The following is a 16,691-nucleotide window of genomic DNA, read 5'->3' as shown; positions in this document are numbered from 1 at the left end:
CAACATCCATTTAACAGTGTCACTGTGCCCAAGACTCGTCATCCTAGAAATAACCAAGAGGCCCCCAAGAAGTGGGTGTTGAGCCGCCATGTCTTCAGGGTGCTTCCAAGGTGGAGGGAGTGCCCAGGATTCCGAGAGAAGGCAAAGGGGGAAAGACATGAGCCATTTCTCAACATGAGCAGAGTAGAAGGACTGTGTCCTTGCTGAGGACAGGGCAACATCAGCGGGATCACCAGGAGAGGAGCAGCAGGGATCCCTGGCAGTATCCCTCCAAAGCCTCCAATTTACCCCACTCTGCACCCCCGAAAAAAGCCACACTCAAGGGATGTTCAGGGGAGATGATCTGTTTATTGCAGCCAAAGATCCAAGCAATACGGCAAACTGCAAAAGAAACGCAGTCTGCTCCAAGAAGCAGACACATCACAGCAGCTGGGCCACAGAGGACCACTGGATTTTTCTCCCCGCCACCCCCCCCCAACCACCCTGTAGCACATTAAACCTAGAAAGTGCAAAAGTAGTTGGGTTTTCTCCTCCAAGTGCACAAAAAGCAGTAAGAACATTCTGTAATTTGCCTTTGGTGAATCAACTCAAAACATTGAGAAATGATGGTTTCCCCCACCTCACCCAGTATAACTTTTGGGGTGGATGTAACACAATGTTTTCTATTTGTATATAGAATATATCTATACCTATATACCTATGTGCAAATGCATCAGCAAACTTCAATAGAGGAAGACATCAGCAAGAGGCACAGTCTGTCCTTAAGACAAATTGCAAGGAAATTTCTTGATTTATCACTCATTCCAACCGCACCATGCCATCCTTATGGCCCGGGACTATCTTCTGGGACCTGGCCAGTATTTCCCATTGTCCATCTGCTTTACCTGACCTTGTAAATACTTACCAGCCCGACTTCCCCAAGGGGACTTCCGGGGAGAAAATATGGATCCAATCAGCTTTTCCTTTCTATAAATTGGGAATAACTGTGATTAGTCCATAGCTAAGGGGCAGGTAGTCATTTTCAAAGCCAGTTTCAAGGCACCTCAAGGCATTTCAGTCCTGAAAAATTGTACTTTGTTCTTAGAAGTTAAGTCCCATGGGTTGACCAGCCCATCTCTTTACAAGTGGCCCTTGATTAGGAGGAAGAGATAGACAGGGAGCTCCAAGACAACAGGAGAGGCAGGGGTGGTGGAGGAAACCAGCAGACTGGACCCAGCAGAGCGCAGTGATGGGAACATGCAGCTGGAAGTGGGGTTGGACCCCACCCCGCAGGGACAGGAGCAGCTTGCTGGCAGAAACTAGAAAGCAGGGTAGAGAAATGGCTGCTATGGGAACATGTCACTGGTTCCCCACCTCTACTCAAAGAAGCCCCATCTTGTTCCCAACCTCACGGCTCTGGGGGAGGCAGCCCTAGGAGACCTCCAGAAGAGATTCTAAGAGGCTGCAAGAGAAAGCGCCCATGAGGGTGGGCAGCCGGGGGGCCCCACTGGGTCAGGGTGTTGAAAGGAATGAACCCAGAAGTCTGGCGCTTCTTGGTGGAGAGTTAGGACTTCTTAGAATAAACCTAGGGAATCACGCAAAAATTTCCCCTAAATGTTACGCCTCCTGGAAAAAGAAAAGTGCCCCGCATCAGCGCAGATCCCCACTCATCCTGGGAGAGGAGAGCACTTGAGAGGTTGCCGGAAAGTGAAATCTGCAGGCTGCAGAAGTGTGTCCCAACCGCCCTTGGTCTCAGCTGGTATGAGATGCCCACCACCCATCGCTCCCCTCTGAGCTGGTTGGCTCCAAGGATGGGCTGTGCCCGCCCACCCCAGGCATTCTGGTGGCTTAGCCCACTCCCATTGGCAGTGTGTTGATTGGCAGTTAGGTACGGAGCTGGACTCCCCCCACCCAGGAGCTGTGACCCAGGCTGTCGGTCCCCCACTCTTCACCCACTCTGCCTGGCCTGTCACCTTGTTCCCTGTGCACCTCCCCCTCCCCTTTCCTTCCTTTCTTCCCTTCCCAGGGCCCAGAGTCAGGACTCTCTTCCTTCTCCAACTCCAGCCCTGGAAGCAGTGGCTGCAGAGGTGGAATTAGATGCACCAAAAAAAAAAAAAGAATCTTGGTCCCCACAGTGCTGACCTGACAGTTCCCAACTCTGCTATGGCTTTGTGTGTCCCCCCCGGCAGCCAGCACGGTGGCCGGCACACAGGAGATGCTCAGTAAATGGATGTCGAATTGAAGTGACTTAAACTTAACCTCCCGTATGCTCTTGTTCTCTCCCCAAATTGGCCACCTGCCTGGCAGAGGCAGAGAATGCTCCCTGAGACTGTCACATCCTGTCTCTACCCCCTTTCCTCAGACCGGTTCCTGCCCTAGGCACTGACTCCAGGAGCCTGGGCAGGGTCTGAGCTCCTGGAAAGGCTGGGGAAATGCTGAAGAAGGTCAGTCTGGGATGGGGATTGGGGGGGGGGGCCTTGCCAGCAGCTCTGCCAGCCCGCTCCATCCTTCCGTCCCCAGCGCCCTGGGAGAGGATCAGGCAGTGGACAGCCCAGCTCTCTCACCTCACTTCCCTGTCTAGCAGCCCGCAGAGACCCTTGCCACAGGGAAAACTATGGCTCTGTTGGTTCAAACTGGAGACTGAGGAACCAGAGGAGGGAAGGGCCGGACGCTCAGTCTTGCCAGTCTGAACCTGGTTCCCCACCCGTAAGGAATGGCTTGCCGCCTGGATCTCTGAGGGTCTTCCAAGGTAGAGTGCACGTCAGCAGGTTCTCTCTGTCTCTCTCCCTCTCTTGAGGCTTAAATAATTCCCTCTTCATGTGAGTAAAATGGCAGTGAAAGTTGGCTTTCCAGAAATGCTACTTGCCTCCCCATAGAGGGGGGCCCTGGGGCCTGGAGGGTGAAACATGGCGGCAGGATGTTTCCCTCAGGGCATCCCCTTCCCTGGAAAGGAAAAGCTAAAAACCCTGCTGAAGCTCACGGAGAAAGTCTGAAGAGAAGGCCCGGATGAAGGCCCCAGTCTGTACCTCAACTCCTGCACAGTCGCGTCCACCTTCCCCAGCCCCACGCTCTCACTGAGGGCCGTCACCCTGCTGGAGGAGGCAGACTGTAACCAACTCCATTTTACCACGGAGCCCCCACCCCTTCAGACCTTAGCCAACTTTGAAATTTCTCTGCTCTTAGTAGTTCACTATGGTGAAAAATGACCACTTACTGCAAGGAATCAACCCATCCCCAGCCCAGCTCCGTGAGTCTTCATGTGGTGCTCCTCCCGCCCCAATCCCAAGAGATGCGCTGCCAACAGAACTCCCCCCCCCCCCAGGCTCCTGTGGTAACAGCTGTCGAAGGAGAGGGGGTAAGAGCACAGGTCCTTGGGCCAAGGCTTCCCCTCAGTGCCCAGGAAATGCAGTCATCCCTTCAACATGCCCCACCCCCACCCAAGTGACAGGAACCCTTTAGCAGTCCCCAGCCTGACAGGGCTGCCTGGCCTGGAGCAGCTCAGGGAGCAGAGCCACGCCACAGCCCAGGCTCTCTTGAGGCAGTCCAGGAGAGCCCCTCAGCCATCCGCAGATCTTCCCTGAGGCCCACCAGACCAGTCCACAAACGAGGCAGGCTGGGCCGCTGACCTCCCCCTCATCCACCCCCCGCTCTGGGACCCTCGCTCAGGCCTCCTGCCTCTCAGGGACAGGCAGTTTGAGCCCACTTCTCCCTCCCCAGGGCCCACACGTCCCACGTGCCATGGCAGGTTTCCCAAATGAAAGAGAGGTGAGTCACTCTTGGTGCAGGGTAGGGGGTACGAAGTGAGGGGTTCGGGAGGCCCCAGGTGGGCCCTGGGACCCTGGATCAAGAGAAGCACACCAAGAGAGGGCAGGCAGGGGCACAGTGTGCAGGGTGGAGGGTGGGAGGAAGACAGGACGCGAGGGAGGGGCCGCGGGGCCGTGTTACTTGGGGCCGTCCTCCGCGTTGCCCTCTCCGTCTGTCTTGCCCTCCTCCTCCGTCTTCAGGTCATCCGTGCTCAGTTTCTGCTCTTTTTTCCTCCTCACACACTTTACTACCATCAGCACCAAGATGACCACCGCCAGGAAGCCGCCCACGGAGGCGCCCACGATCACGGCCACTGTGGAGTCCCGCTCAGGGGGCTCTGCAGAAGGAAAAGAAAAAGACCTCCCCTGAGCACCGGGGCAGGGAAAGGGAGCCTCCGCCTCGGCCCCCTGCTCCCCGCAGTATACGTGGGGTGGTCCTGACCAGACGCTTGGCATAGAAAGCACTGTAGTAAAAGCCACAATCAAACCAGGCCCCTGAGCTCTCTGCACTCCACCCCAAAATCGCAGCGCACCTCAAAGCCCCAGGGAAGGACAGTAAAATGCAGAATTTAAGAGCACGGACTTTGAGATCAAATAGACCCAAACTTGAGTCCTGATTGTGCTATTCACTCATTGCATGACCTTAGGTGGCTGACTTCTAGTGATAGCATGTGCCCAACCAATGACCGTGGCCTCATGACCATGACCAAGGTCATTATAAGGATAAGACCTGGTTTCAGTCCTCAGAGACCTGAGGAAGTAACAGGGATGCCTCCCCGCACCACCCCCCCACAAGCCAGAGCTCCCACCTCAGGAAGGCACAGCCCCTCCCAAGGAGCGGGGTGATCCCCCTGCTGGAGGGTGGGGCGTGGGACAGGCAGGGGCCCCAGGGCAGTCGACTGCCCGCTCTGCCCGCCACTCACCTTCCATGAGGACCTGCAGGTAGATCTTTCCGTGGCCGCGGTGGCGGTCGGGCGGGTTCATGATGTAACAGTTGTAGGTGCCCGCATCCTCGAGCTGCACGTTTCTCAGTGTGACCGACACGTCATACTTGCTGGGGTTCCCCGAGAACTCCACGCGGTCTCGGAACCGCTCCAGCTTCAGGTTGATGATCTTCATGCGGAACTGGAGGAACTGGGGAGGAGGAACCACATGATCGAGCAGCTGCAAGGAGAGGGCGTGCACCCCCCCCCCCCACCTGGTTCCCTAGAAGAGAGGCGGCTACCTCCAGGTCTCTGCCGTCCTCCCAGGGCCACCCAGGTGTGACCACACACCTTCTGCGGAAGCCCTCTGGAGCAGACTGCCCACCAGGATCCCCAGGGTCCTGGTCCACGGCAAGGGGCAGACGGTGGGAAATGTGGGCTTCATGCCCAGGAGCTCCTGCCCTCTCCCTCCCCGCCGACCCCCTCCGGGGACTCACCATCTCCTCAGAGCAGTTACTACACTCCTGGTAGGTCCAGTTCAGGGAGAACTGTTTGTGGTTCACTGTGTAGCAGGAGTTGAATGTACAGGGCAGACGGGCATCAGAGCCATTGAGGACGTTGAGTGTGGTAGGTACTGTGACCTCCATGGTCCGCCCCGGCGGCACTGTGGATAAAGTGACAAGCTGGTGAGGATTCTGGCTCATGGGCCCAGGGAGGCAGCAAGCCTTCTGCACCTGATGGGGAGAGGAGCAGAGCCTTGGCCTTGGGCTGGGTCCCTTGGGTCTGAAATGAGTCAGGGAGTGGTGTGGGGCGGGCAAAGCTCCCCAGGGTACGTGATGTGGCCCTTGGAGTAAAGCAAGGCTTGGTGGGGAGAGAAGTTGCCTATTAAGCCAGGGCAGACGAATGGCCCCAAGTCTTTCCCAGGACCATAGATGTGCAACCCCTCATCTGGCTGTCCTGCCCCAGCTCTACTATTACCACCTGCTAGCAGAAGACCGTGGACAAGGGACTCCACTGTGCTGGCCTCAGTTTCCCCCTTCTCAACTCTGCTGATCCCAAGCCCCTCCAGCCGAAGCTGCAGTGACTGCCACACGGCAGAAAGCCTTCAGGACAGGTGAAGATTCAGAAGGCCTTGTTCTCTATGCACGAGGGCCACAGGAAAGCCCAGCCGCCTGCTCTTCCCTGGGGTTTCTAGCAAGCAGGAAAAATGGCAGCCAAGCAGTGGGAGGTAAGAGGCATCCCAGAAGAAGAGGCACAATTCCAAGGGACCAGCGGATGCATCAACAAGGACAGGAGTCCCTTCTGGAGATGTCAGACCTGGAAATGTCCCAGCAAGGAGCTGACATAGGCTGAAGGGGTGACAGATTTCTGTCAAATCCTATAAGGAGCACCAGGCCTAGTGTAGAAGAGTTGGGTGCTGGGGCTGCCCGGCCCCCTTGGACACGCTCAGCAGAGCAGAGGCTAGGGTGAGCTGAGGGAGCCCAAGCCCTTCCAGTTGAAGCCGCAGGGATCTCCATGGGGCAGAAAGCCTTGGACACAGAATTTAAGGGGTCATCCACCCTCAGGGTCAGGCAAACATGTCTTTAAACTGCACACCATAGGTCCCTCACTGGCCTCACCTTAGTCCTGAACTTAATGCTAAGATTTTCTGCCAAAATCGTCGCAACCTCATCCCAAAATATTCATTTTGTTTATAGAGTTAATCTGTAACGTCCAGAATCAGCCACGCATTCATTCATTTACCCCATATTTACAAGCCACCCCCCCCCAACACGCCCCTGCACTTAGCCTACGCCCCAGGACTTACTGCTGTGAACAATGGTGGCAGAGTCCCCGCCACATGAAGTTTGCCATCTAGGGAAGGGAACACACCCTAACAAGGAAGAAAATTATAATGTAACTATGTAGTGATGTCTGGCAGCTACTGTAAGAATTATAGCAAAGCAAAGGGGTGTTGTTTCCTACCCACAGTCAGGGAGGACTGCTCGGAGGAGCTGACGTGTAGGCAGCCCCTGACAAAGTGAGGGAGTGAGCCATCTCAAATCCTGAAGGAATCAAGTGCAGAGCAGTGGAGCATCAAGACCACAGTCCCAGTGGCTGGAATGAGCTTCTTGTGTCTGCATCACAAGGAGCAGCAATCAAGGAGCAAATGGTAGGATCCCAGAGTTAGGCAGGAGTGAGGCACTAGGGGCTCTGGGTGGCCAGAATTTGGGATTCCGATTTTCTTCTGTGTGTGATAGAAAGCTCTCTGGGGCTTGGGGATGGAGGCGGGAGGGGTGCAAACGGAGGAGGGGCAGAGGGCGTGGCTAGGAAGCTAAGGCTACAGGAAGAGCGTAGACTAGGAGATCCCTGAGACACGGGGCCCCTTCCAGCTCTGCCTTCCATCGCTGGGGGGATGTGGGCAAGCTCCTTCACCTTCCAAGGCCCAGTCGCCTGCTCCGTAAAACACAACTGATGACAGCCACCTCCTGGGGCTGCCATCATCATTTCAAAGAGATAAAATACTAAAAGTGTGATGCGCAGGCTGGCAGCTCCTGCTACCCTACATTCTCCTTAAGTTCTGCCCTCCTAAACAGGAAGGCCTTATGGGACAGTGTCCTGGCAGAGGGCAGCCCCTTGGAATTCCCCCAGCTCTGGCACCCGGCCGGCCCGCGGCGCAGGCCGGAAGCATCACCCGCAGGTCTCACCTTGCCAAACCGCGGAGTAGCGCACAACAGCTGGGCCCCTCCCCGGAAGCAGCCGCAGCGCAGCCTGCGAACGGGGATGTCGGTCTGCTGAGCTCCTCCCCCGGGATGAGTGGCCGGGATTTAAGGACAGGAGGGGCTCCGACCTGCTGGCTCTAGAGGTCGTAGCGGAGTCTTAGGTGGAGGCATTAGGCGTGCAGACCCACCTGCAGCGCCCTGGCTTCTGGGAGCGTGACCTGGGGAGGCTGAGTGGGCCTGCCAAGAAGAACAAAGCCCATTTCCCGGATCCCCGCTCTCATCAGCATTATGAAAGCACCTAGCACAGCGCCAGGCAAGGAGGAGGTGTGCAGAAAATGCCACTGCCGCCCGCGCTCTGCAGAGGCAGAGAAATCTGCAGGGAAGCAACCAGGCAGGGCCTTGTCCTGAGCTCACCTCTTACCCGAGTAAGGCCCCCGCTTCTCTAACCCCCTCCGAGTGCCGCTACCTTCCCAGGGCTCCTTCCCAAAAGGGGCCTCCGACTGACCCCAGAAAGCAGGTGCTGTGAAACGGGCTGACCTATCCCTGGCCTTTTTCCCAGGTCAGCTCCCATCCCTCAGATGAGAACTTGAATTCCACAGGCAGCCCCCTCCGCTGAGAAGGAGCCCGCAGCCTGCCGTGTGGAAGGGCAGAGCTGCGGGGAGGTCCTTTCTGGCTGAGCAGAGTGAGCCGAGGTGCAATGCGGAGTCCCTTTACTTCCTGCAGCCCAGCCGCCTGGCCCCGGCTGGAGGCCCCAGGAGGGACGCGTGCGCCCTCTAGTGGTCAGAGACAACCAGGGAGTCCCAAGCGCAGAGAGACGCGGGGATGGTCACAACAGAGGAAGCCAGATGGGGCATCACCAGAATTGGGGACCTAGACCCACCGCTTCCCCAGTGAGGCAAGTGAGGCACTGAGGGAAACACACAGAGGACGCGGACAAGCCAGGGCCAGACCGTGCTTCCTGACTCCTACTCTAAGTCACCGTCGTCAGCCTGAGTCCCCTACCAGGGTTTTAGACCTCTCACCAATCCAGGCCCCCATTAAAGACGAAGAAAGCACCATGCAACAAGGTCAGAGCTGTGAGCAAAATCCCAGTAAACTCTGCGGCTCCCGGAAAGTAGCCAAGCCCGCAGCTAGGGCCATAGAAAGGACTTCCCAACAACAGAGTGCTTCCTGCAGGCCAGATGCTGTCTTACTCATTCCATAGATATGACCTCATTTGATACTTACAAGAGCCCTGTTACCACCCTGTTTTCCAGATGTTGCAATTGAGCACAAAGAAGTTACATGCATAGCCCAAGTTCACAGCTAATAAGTGACAAAGTTCCATTTTGGCCCAGGCTGCCAGGCTCCAGACAAGGGGTGAGGGGTTGAGGCCTGGTGATACTCCAAGGAATGCCAGGGAACAACCACGCCTCCACCCCCCCCCCCCATCTCTCCCCACTCCTGGACTGTCTCCACAGCAGATCCAGCCCCAAACTGCCAGCCCCCAGCTCTGGAGGGGAATGGTACTGTTTAAAGGAACATCCATGAAAGGAAGCTCAGGCCTGGTTGTCCCATTTAGGACCAGGTCTGGGTCTCCTGATTTCTAACTGATAGAAAGGAAATGGGGATCAATGGGGGGTATAGTAAGGATGTGGCTTCTGGTCTTAGCTCCAAAGCATCACTGGCACCCAAGCCTCCCCTCCTTTCTTGGGGGGCCACATCTGGGCACCCCAGGTCCCATGCTATCCACTGTCCTAACTGGCCCATCTTTCAGAGATCACACAGATTTGCTCATGTCCTACCAAGCTCTGTCTCCTGCAAAGACAAAAGGGAACTCTCTCCATTCCTCTTTCCAACCCTACAGCAACCAATGAGGTAGGTTTATTTTCTTCTTCATTAAAAGAGAGTATCTAAGCAGAGGAATGGTCCTCCCCAACCTTCTGAGGCAGCCCCCTGCCTCCCAGAGGAGTGTGACACACAGACCCTGCCTCCTGCTTTCAGACCCTCCCCCACACCAGGATCTCCATCTCCAAGCCAAGTCTACCCCTGGCAACATGTCCTCACCACCCCTCCACTGGCTCCCTGTTGCTTTCAGGATCAAGTCCAGGCTCCTGGGCACAGCTTCCAACCCTTTGCCACCTGGGACCAACCTAAGTCTTGGCCTCCTCACCTGCAGCTCCCAACCATCCGTGCTTCCTCCACATCGGTGATCTCCGACTCCTTACTTTTCCTAACAAACCCACCTTCTTTCACCCCTCATGCCTCTGCATACGTTTATGCTTCAGGCCAGGAATCTCATTCACCCTTTTCAACTTGGGGCCCTCTTCCCTATGCTGCAGTTCACAGCTCATGAGGCATGCCACGAGGACAGCTTGCCCAGCACCTGGACCCTCTCCCCAGCCCTGTTCCTATCACTTCCAGGTGACTGGAAGGCAGAACAGCCTTGTGGCCAAGCGGTGAGATCTTAGGCAAGAGAGTTAACCATCCAGACCCCAGTTTCCTCATCTGTAAAATGGGAGACAATAATAGAATCTGACTCCTAGGGCAGTTGTGAGGATTACATGACTTGCAAATATATGAAGCTCCCAGTGATGCCCAGTACATATTCCTCGATGAAGGCTCGCTTCTATCATGATCAGCATCATTATGATTTATCATTAGGACAGGCCCTGTGATGTTGTGCTGTCATTATCTGTTCATGTGCCTGTGTCTGTGTCCCTTGGGAGGCTCTGGGGAACTGATTTCTACTCATCTTGGTATCCCTGGGTATCCCCTTGGTATCCCCAGAACAGTATGTGATACCAGATGGGCACTCCATAAATGTCTGTGGAAGGAAGGAAAGGTATTTCCCCTCCATGTCCAGAGCCCTGCAGATGCAGGCAGTGAGCCCGAGTGAGGACCGGACTCCACTTTCTAACCCTCGCCTAACTTAACCCAGTCTTGGTAACAAGGCTGGTGACTGCAGAGCCGATGGTCTTAAGAAAAACTCTGGCAAGTCCAGTCATTCAGACTATTTCTAGCTAAAAACTAGTCTCACGTGCCTCTGCTGTGTGTACGGCAGATTGCCCAGCTGGTTATCCTCTATGATTTACCTGCTCTATGGTTATCCTCACAAACCCTTCCCCTGATGTGGTCCCCCCTTTGTCATTTGTCCCTTCACCTTGGAGACTGACGCCATTACAATCACCAAAATTCCACTGTCCACCTGAGCCCTTAGACTTGGAGTGCCAGGGCCTACCTCATCATAGCATCAGTCAAGTTCAAGTTCAAGATCTACCACCCAGGTTGCAGAGGCTCTAGCTTCCTCCCACCATCACCTTACAAGCCCCATTCCCTGACCTCTTCACTCTAGACCCCATCCTCCCGGAAAACATTCCCTGGTCACAGTCATGGAGCCCCCTTCCTTTTTTCACTTAGATCAGGCTCTCATAAGACTGTCGCCCTTCCACAGGAAGCTCTCCCTAAGTGCCAAGGAAGTCACCTGTCCTCCATCCCTGGCTCCTTACACCCAGGTCATCCCCCAACTCCCCGTCTCTTTGCCTGCCTTGAGATTCTTTGATCCATTCTTGTTAATATAGCAGTACCATTTCAGGAACATTGGGGGCAGTAGAGTTCAACAGCTAAGAACTAGAAGTCCGACAAACTCAGTTCACCTTACACTAGTCGTATGACTTTCAGTTACTTTAAGTAACTTACTTACTGCATTTCTCTGTACCTGTCTCCTCATCCATAACAGAAGGATCATAACAGCACCTACCTCATTCTACTGATTATCCTGAGGACTAAATAAGGCATACACCCCCTGGGCATGTGAAAAGCCCAACTATTATTGAGCACCTGCTGTATACCGCAGCTTTACACAAAACCCAGGCATTCTCCAGGTTACCCACGAAAGAACCAAAGCTCAGAAGGGTCAAGTCACTTGTCTATGGTCATGAAGTAAAGGTGATTTTAAACCCAGAACTGATTCCAAGGCTCACCATCTTTGTATGGCCCAGTCTCTGTAGGGCCCAGGCTTCCGTAACATTCCTGCTCTGTTAATATGTCCAGTAACTCGGCAAATCTAGTAGGCCTTATGACGCAAGCTGCCAGGGGCTCTGTGTTGTCTCTGTCTAGCACTCCTGCCCAATATCCAACCCAGCACACCAGAGAAAGACAAGGAGAAGGAGGGAAGGAGGAGGGAGGATAGTGATGGGGACTAACCCCACTGACAATCCCCGGGCTTGACTACATCAGCAATGAGTAAGTTTAGGAGCAAGAAGGAAACTACCTATAAAGCGGGCTTGCAAATAACTCTCTAGCCCACCTACTCACCAGGAAGTCCTGAGTGGTCCAAAGTGAAATTAGAAATTAACATTAGGATCAGTTGACAAGGCTGTTTGCAAGGTTGGGCTGCTCTTAAAGGGCCACAGCCACACTCAGCCAAAGAGTTCCTTTTTTTTTTTTTTCTTTGTTTCCTGATCCCTTCACCTGACTCCCTCCTCCACTCCATCTGGCCCAGAGGCCTCCATCAGCGCTTGCTTCAGCAAGTCTCTCCCCAATGCAGAGACCATACTTCAAGCCTGATATCCCCCCCCCCCCCCCCCCCCCCCGACACATTTCCACAAATCAATGGTACAGATTTCCAGACTCAACTTTCTACCTCCCACTCCCCCAAACATTCTTTCCTAATATCCTAAATCCACCAGATTCCAAAGATCATGGTCTGCTAGAGAAGCCCCTTAAGAGAGCATGAAGACCCAGGACCCCATATTTGCAGCAGCTTAGAAAAAATCCACGAAGAGACTTTGCAGATCGACCTATCCTCCTCCCCCACCCCCACGTAAGTCCATTTCAGGGGAACCCAAAGAAAAATCACTTCCCGTGGTTTTAACTGTCACCCCCGAGGCACGCTCAGATCCCCGACCCAACATTTCTGTGACCAGCGTTATGCAGTCCCCAACAATGTCTTCCCCCAGTCCCCGGTACCTCCCTTCCCAAGGACATGAAGGGAAGCTCCAGCAAGGTCTCCTTTCCTGCCCCCGGCCCCCATCCTCTTTCCAGCTGTGGCTACACTTCTGGACCCTCAGGAGCATGCAGATGTGCAGTCTAACTTACCCAAAGAGAAAAAGAGACTGAGCCCCGTGAGACTGAAGGCAGGGCGAGGTAGCCAGGCATCTCTGTGCATTTTCAGAGACTGAGATGTTAGTCGGGTGGGATAAGGGACAGGGTGATTTGAGGGGCCGAGGGCTACAAGGGAGGAATGGTTAGATGCTAAAAAAAAAATGCACAGAGGTACTTCAAAGACACATACAACATTAAGGAAGCTTTATTTCCATCTCTCTAATATGGCCGGCTCGTCTGTTGCTGCTAAAAAGAGAGAGGGAGTGTGTAAGGGAGAGAGAGAGAAAAAGGGGGATGGAGTAAATTCTGTGGTTGGTGGATTTTGAAAAGCAGGTGGGAGGGCATAAAAAAGTCTTTCTGAAAAGAACAAAGTTCCCCAGGATTCTTTTCCCCCTAAACCAAGAACTAAACCAAGTCCTGCCTCCCTTCTTCTTCTTTCTTCTTCTTCTCTGGGATGACTGCTGGGATTTAAAGGTTGTTAGAGAAGCTCATTCATTTCAAAACTGCTATAAGTTGGGGGGGGACTCTTTAAAACACCCCCAAAAGGAGATGCTTGTTTTGTGTTATCTAGAAAGGGTTCTGGGAAGTGAGTTGGGGAGAGTTTCTGGAAATGAGGACTTCCTCATTTTTCTACAATTACCACTGAAAACAGAACATATCAAAGCAGGTTGGTGTAAAAACACCTAACAGATCTTACAAAGGAATGTAATACGAGCCTTTGGGGAATCCTGACACCCAGTCAAATCAAGAGTAAAAAGACACTTTTTGAGACAATTGGGAAAAAATAAATGTGGGCTGGGTATTAAATTATATTCATGAATAATTCTTAGTTTTGTTGGGTGTGATAAAATATTGTGGTTATGTTCTTGAATATCTTTTTGTTTTTTTTAAATTCTTTATTTAAATTCAATTTAGTTAACATATACTGGATTTTTAGTTTCAGGGGTAGAGTTCAGTGGTTCATCAGTTGCATGTAACACCCAGTGCGCATTACATCACAGGACCTCCTTAATGCCCATCACCCCCCCACCTCCCTCCCCTCCTGCAACAAACCCTAGCTTGTCCCCTAGAGTTAAGAGTCTCTTATGGTTTGTCTCCCTCTCTGATTTCATCTTTGTTTTTCCTTCCCTTCCCCTATGATCATCTGCTTTTTCTTAAATGCCCCATATGAGCGATATCATATGGTATTTGTCTTTCTCTAACTTACTTATTTCACTTAGCACTGTACCCTCTCGTTCCATCCACGTCATCGCAAATGGCAAGATTTCATTCTTTCTGAAGACTGAGTACGTATCTACTCCACATCTTCTTTATCCGTTCCTCTGTTGATGGACATTTGGACTCTTTCCATAGTTCGGCTTTTGTGGACATTGCCGCTATAAACACTGGGTTGCATGTGCTCTTCAAATCGCTAGGTTTGTGTCCTTTGTATAAACACCTAGTAGTGCGATTGCTGGATCGTAGAGTAAGCATTTTCAACTTTTTGCGGAACCTCCATACTGTTCTCCAGAGTGGCTGCACCCGTTTGCATTCCCACCAACAGTTCAAGAGGGCTCCCCTTTCTCCGGATCCTTGCCAACACTTGTTGTTTCCTGAGTGGTTTATTTAAGCCAATTTGACCAGTGTGAGATGGTATCTTACTGTGATTTTGATTTGAACATCTTTATCTGTTATACACACTGGAGTGTTAAAGTGAGATGATAGGGTGGCTTGTAGTTGCTTTATTACACACACACACACACACACACACACACACACACACACACAAAAGGAGTGGCAGGTAGGTGGACGTTGTTGTTCATGGTTGAACCTGGCGGCCAGTGCACAGAGCTCATTACACAGTTCTGTCTTCGGTGGTGCAGGTTTGAAAACTTTCCATTTGAAAAAAGAAGGAAAAAATAGGCAAACGTCGCAAGTACGAGGACTTAGGTTGGAGAACCAAGGTGGCCTTTCTGGGGAGATGTTCGGTAGAACGGAGGTTTCTGTGCAGCAATCCCTCACACTTGCCCAGGGCCACCGAGGCACCAAAGAGGGAGCAGCTCATCCTTTTGAGTAATAACTCTGTGCCAAGTACTTCACAGGTGATATCTCGACTGAACTCTAGCCCTGGGATGGGGATTTCTTCTTCTCTCTCTTTTTTTAATTGCAAATGGGGAAACTGAGGCTAACAGACCTTAACCCACCTGAGAAGACACATGGTAGGCAGTGAGGGCAGAATCAGAGCCAGGATTCAAACTGAGGTCTGTGTGAGCCAGGGGGTACTTCCAGTATTCTACACAACCCATCACCAAGAGGAAGAGACCCCAGACCTCCCATCAGGTTGTTTAGAGACACAGGGAAGAGAAGACTGGAATGGACAAAGCGAGGGACCTTTGCACAGGCTGTGAGAAGAGGGTGCTAGAGCGCGCGGGGTGTGGATAAACAGAATGGGAGCCCAGTGCGGTGTTTGGCTCAGAGCAGGCAGACAACACACAGGGATAGTTGTCGCTGCAAGGCGCAAGCCTGAATGACCGAAGTGAAGAAGGAATGAAGAACGAATGAATGAATTTGAAGAGAAAATAGGGGAAAGCAGACACCGTGCTGACAGCAGTGAAATCAGCCCCCAAGGCTGCTGAAACTGTTCTGGGCTGGAAGGAGTGACGTGGGCCGGGTTGGGGGGGGGCGGGGCTGAAGGCAGCGGGAAGAGAGGTGCCTCTAGGCACCCAGATCTTCACAGACTCCATCACTTAACCGTGTCTGGCTGTGGCTGGTTCAGCAGGTTCCTCCACATGGGGAGCACAGCCCAGGGGAAGGGAGATCAGCAAAGGAGCAGAGGGGCAGCCTAGGGAAAAGTGTCCTCCAGTGGCAACAGCCTGTCTCCATCCCCACAGCCCTCCTCCAGCACCGGCAGCTGCCCGGCTCTCCAGAGTGCCCAGAGGGAGAGGCTGGCCTCCCACTGGGCCCCAGCAAAGCCAGCCCGGGTCTGCAGCTCAGCCACCCAAGCTGCCGCAGGCACATGTCAGCCAGAGAGTTTTGGTTTGACGTAGCCGGCCTCCTCCTTTTCCTAGATGTCGCGGAGGGTGACTGTGGGGCTCAGGGAAGCTGCTTCCTTGGCTCATTTGGTCTCACATAGGGTCCACAAACTTCTATTCTGGAGACATCTGAGATAAGGAATGTCCCTCTGTTTCTACCCAAAACTTGGGAAAGGGAAATCATGTGTACAATTTATAACAGAATAGCCTTTGTGCAACTCCATCCCCCAGGAGTAAGGGTCAAAAGATCAGGGGTGGAAGGGTAAGGCAGGAGGAGGGCTACCGCAGAACCTTCCATGGCTCACCTGGGCCTCCAAATGCCCATTTGTTCCTTGGGAGCCAGCAAAGCCAGGGAAGCTGAAACTCAAAGAGGTGTTTCGTAGAACGAAGATACCAATATCAAAAAACGGGCTGTGGGGGGAGTAAAGTCCTATATTTTGGCATTTCTACCCGGTGCCATTTACCCCTGAATATTTTATTAGATAATATTTAGTCACCCACCCTGCTGGGAGAAGCAGTGTTCTCAGTAATCCAAAGGAAGGTAGTTTCCGTTTGTCTTTGGAATGCCCAATCCCAATTCTACAGAGAGCCTCCCTAGCCTGTTTGTCTTAAAGCCTCACTTCTCAAAGCGTGGTCCCCGGACCAGCATTGCAGGGTCACCTGGGAGCTGCTGAGAGATGCAGAGCCACAGGCCCCACCTCAGACCCATGAGACCACAGTCTGCATTTTTAATAAGATCTCTAGGTGCTTCTCAAGCACATTCAAGTCTTGACTTCAACTAAAAGTAAAAGGTTTGCAATCCATGAACAAGGGGCAATGAGAAGCCAGGTCCAGGAAGCAGGAGCGAGCGGAGGATGAGATGCTGGTCCCAGGGTCTGCAGAACCAGAGGAGTTAACAAAGCCGGGGAATATTCTACTCACCTCTCCTCTGCCGCAAGCGCATCTCCAGCCCTTGCATTCTGGGTGGCTCCTCTCACCCAGCCCAGCTCTTCACATCTTGGCATCCTTCCTTTGCTGTTTCTTCCTCTGGGAGTGCCCCTCTTCTCTTGTCTGTTCAGCAACCTCCTAGTCTTTCTTCAAAACTCTGCTGCCTGGGTGGCTCAGTGGGTAAAGCCTCTGCTTTTGGCTCAGCTCATGACCCCAAGGTCCTGGGATCTATCCGCATTGGGCTCTCTGCTCAGTGCTCAG

General features: G+C 53.2%; 1 protein-coding gene across 2 annotated transcripts; it reads right to left on the bottom strand.

Annotated features, from left to right (window-relative positions):
• Positions 1 to 328: 328 nt before the first annotated feature.
• On the bottom strand, positions 329 to 12,749 carry SCN2B (sodium voltage-gated channel beta subunit 2). Of its 2 annotated transcripts, none has more exons than XM_059416371.1 (4): positions 12,487 to 12,749; positions 5,203 to 5,369; positions 4,706 to 4,916; positions 329 to 4,120 (listed from the first exon to the last, which is right to left on the bottom strand). In XM_059416371.1, exons 1-4 carry the CDS (start codon positions 12,554 to 12,556, stop codon positions 3,921 to 3,923), a joined length of 648 nt encoding a protein of 215 aa, XP_059272354.1. In that variant the 5' UTR covers positions 12,557 to 12,749; the 3' UTR covers positions 329 to 3,920. The 2 variants fall into 2 exon arrangements, with proteins under 2 accessions (XP_059272354.1, XP_059272347.1); XM_059416364.1 differs by lacking the exon at positions 12,487 to 12,749 and adding an exon at positions 11,704 to 11,761.
• Between the last annotated feature and the right edge of the window lie 3,942 nt (positions 12,750 to 16,691).

This window comes from Mustela nigripes, chromosome 1, assembly GCF_022355385.1.
Source record: "Mustela nigripes isolate SB6536 chromosome 1, MUSNIG.SB6536, whole genome shotgun sequence".
Classification (NCBI taxonomy): domain Eukaryota; kingdom Metazoa; phylum Chordata; class Mammalia; order Carnivora; family Mustelidae; genus Mustela; species Mustela nigripes.
The sequence above is the reverse complement of the archived record's forward strand: the minus strand, read 5'-3'. Positions and strand labels throughout refer to the sequence as shown.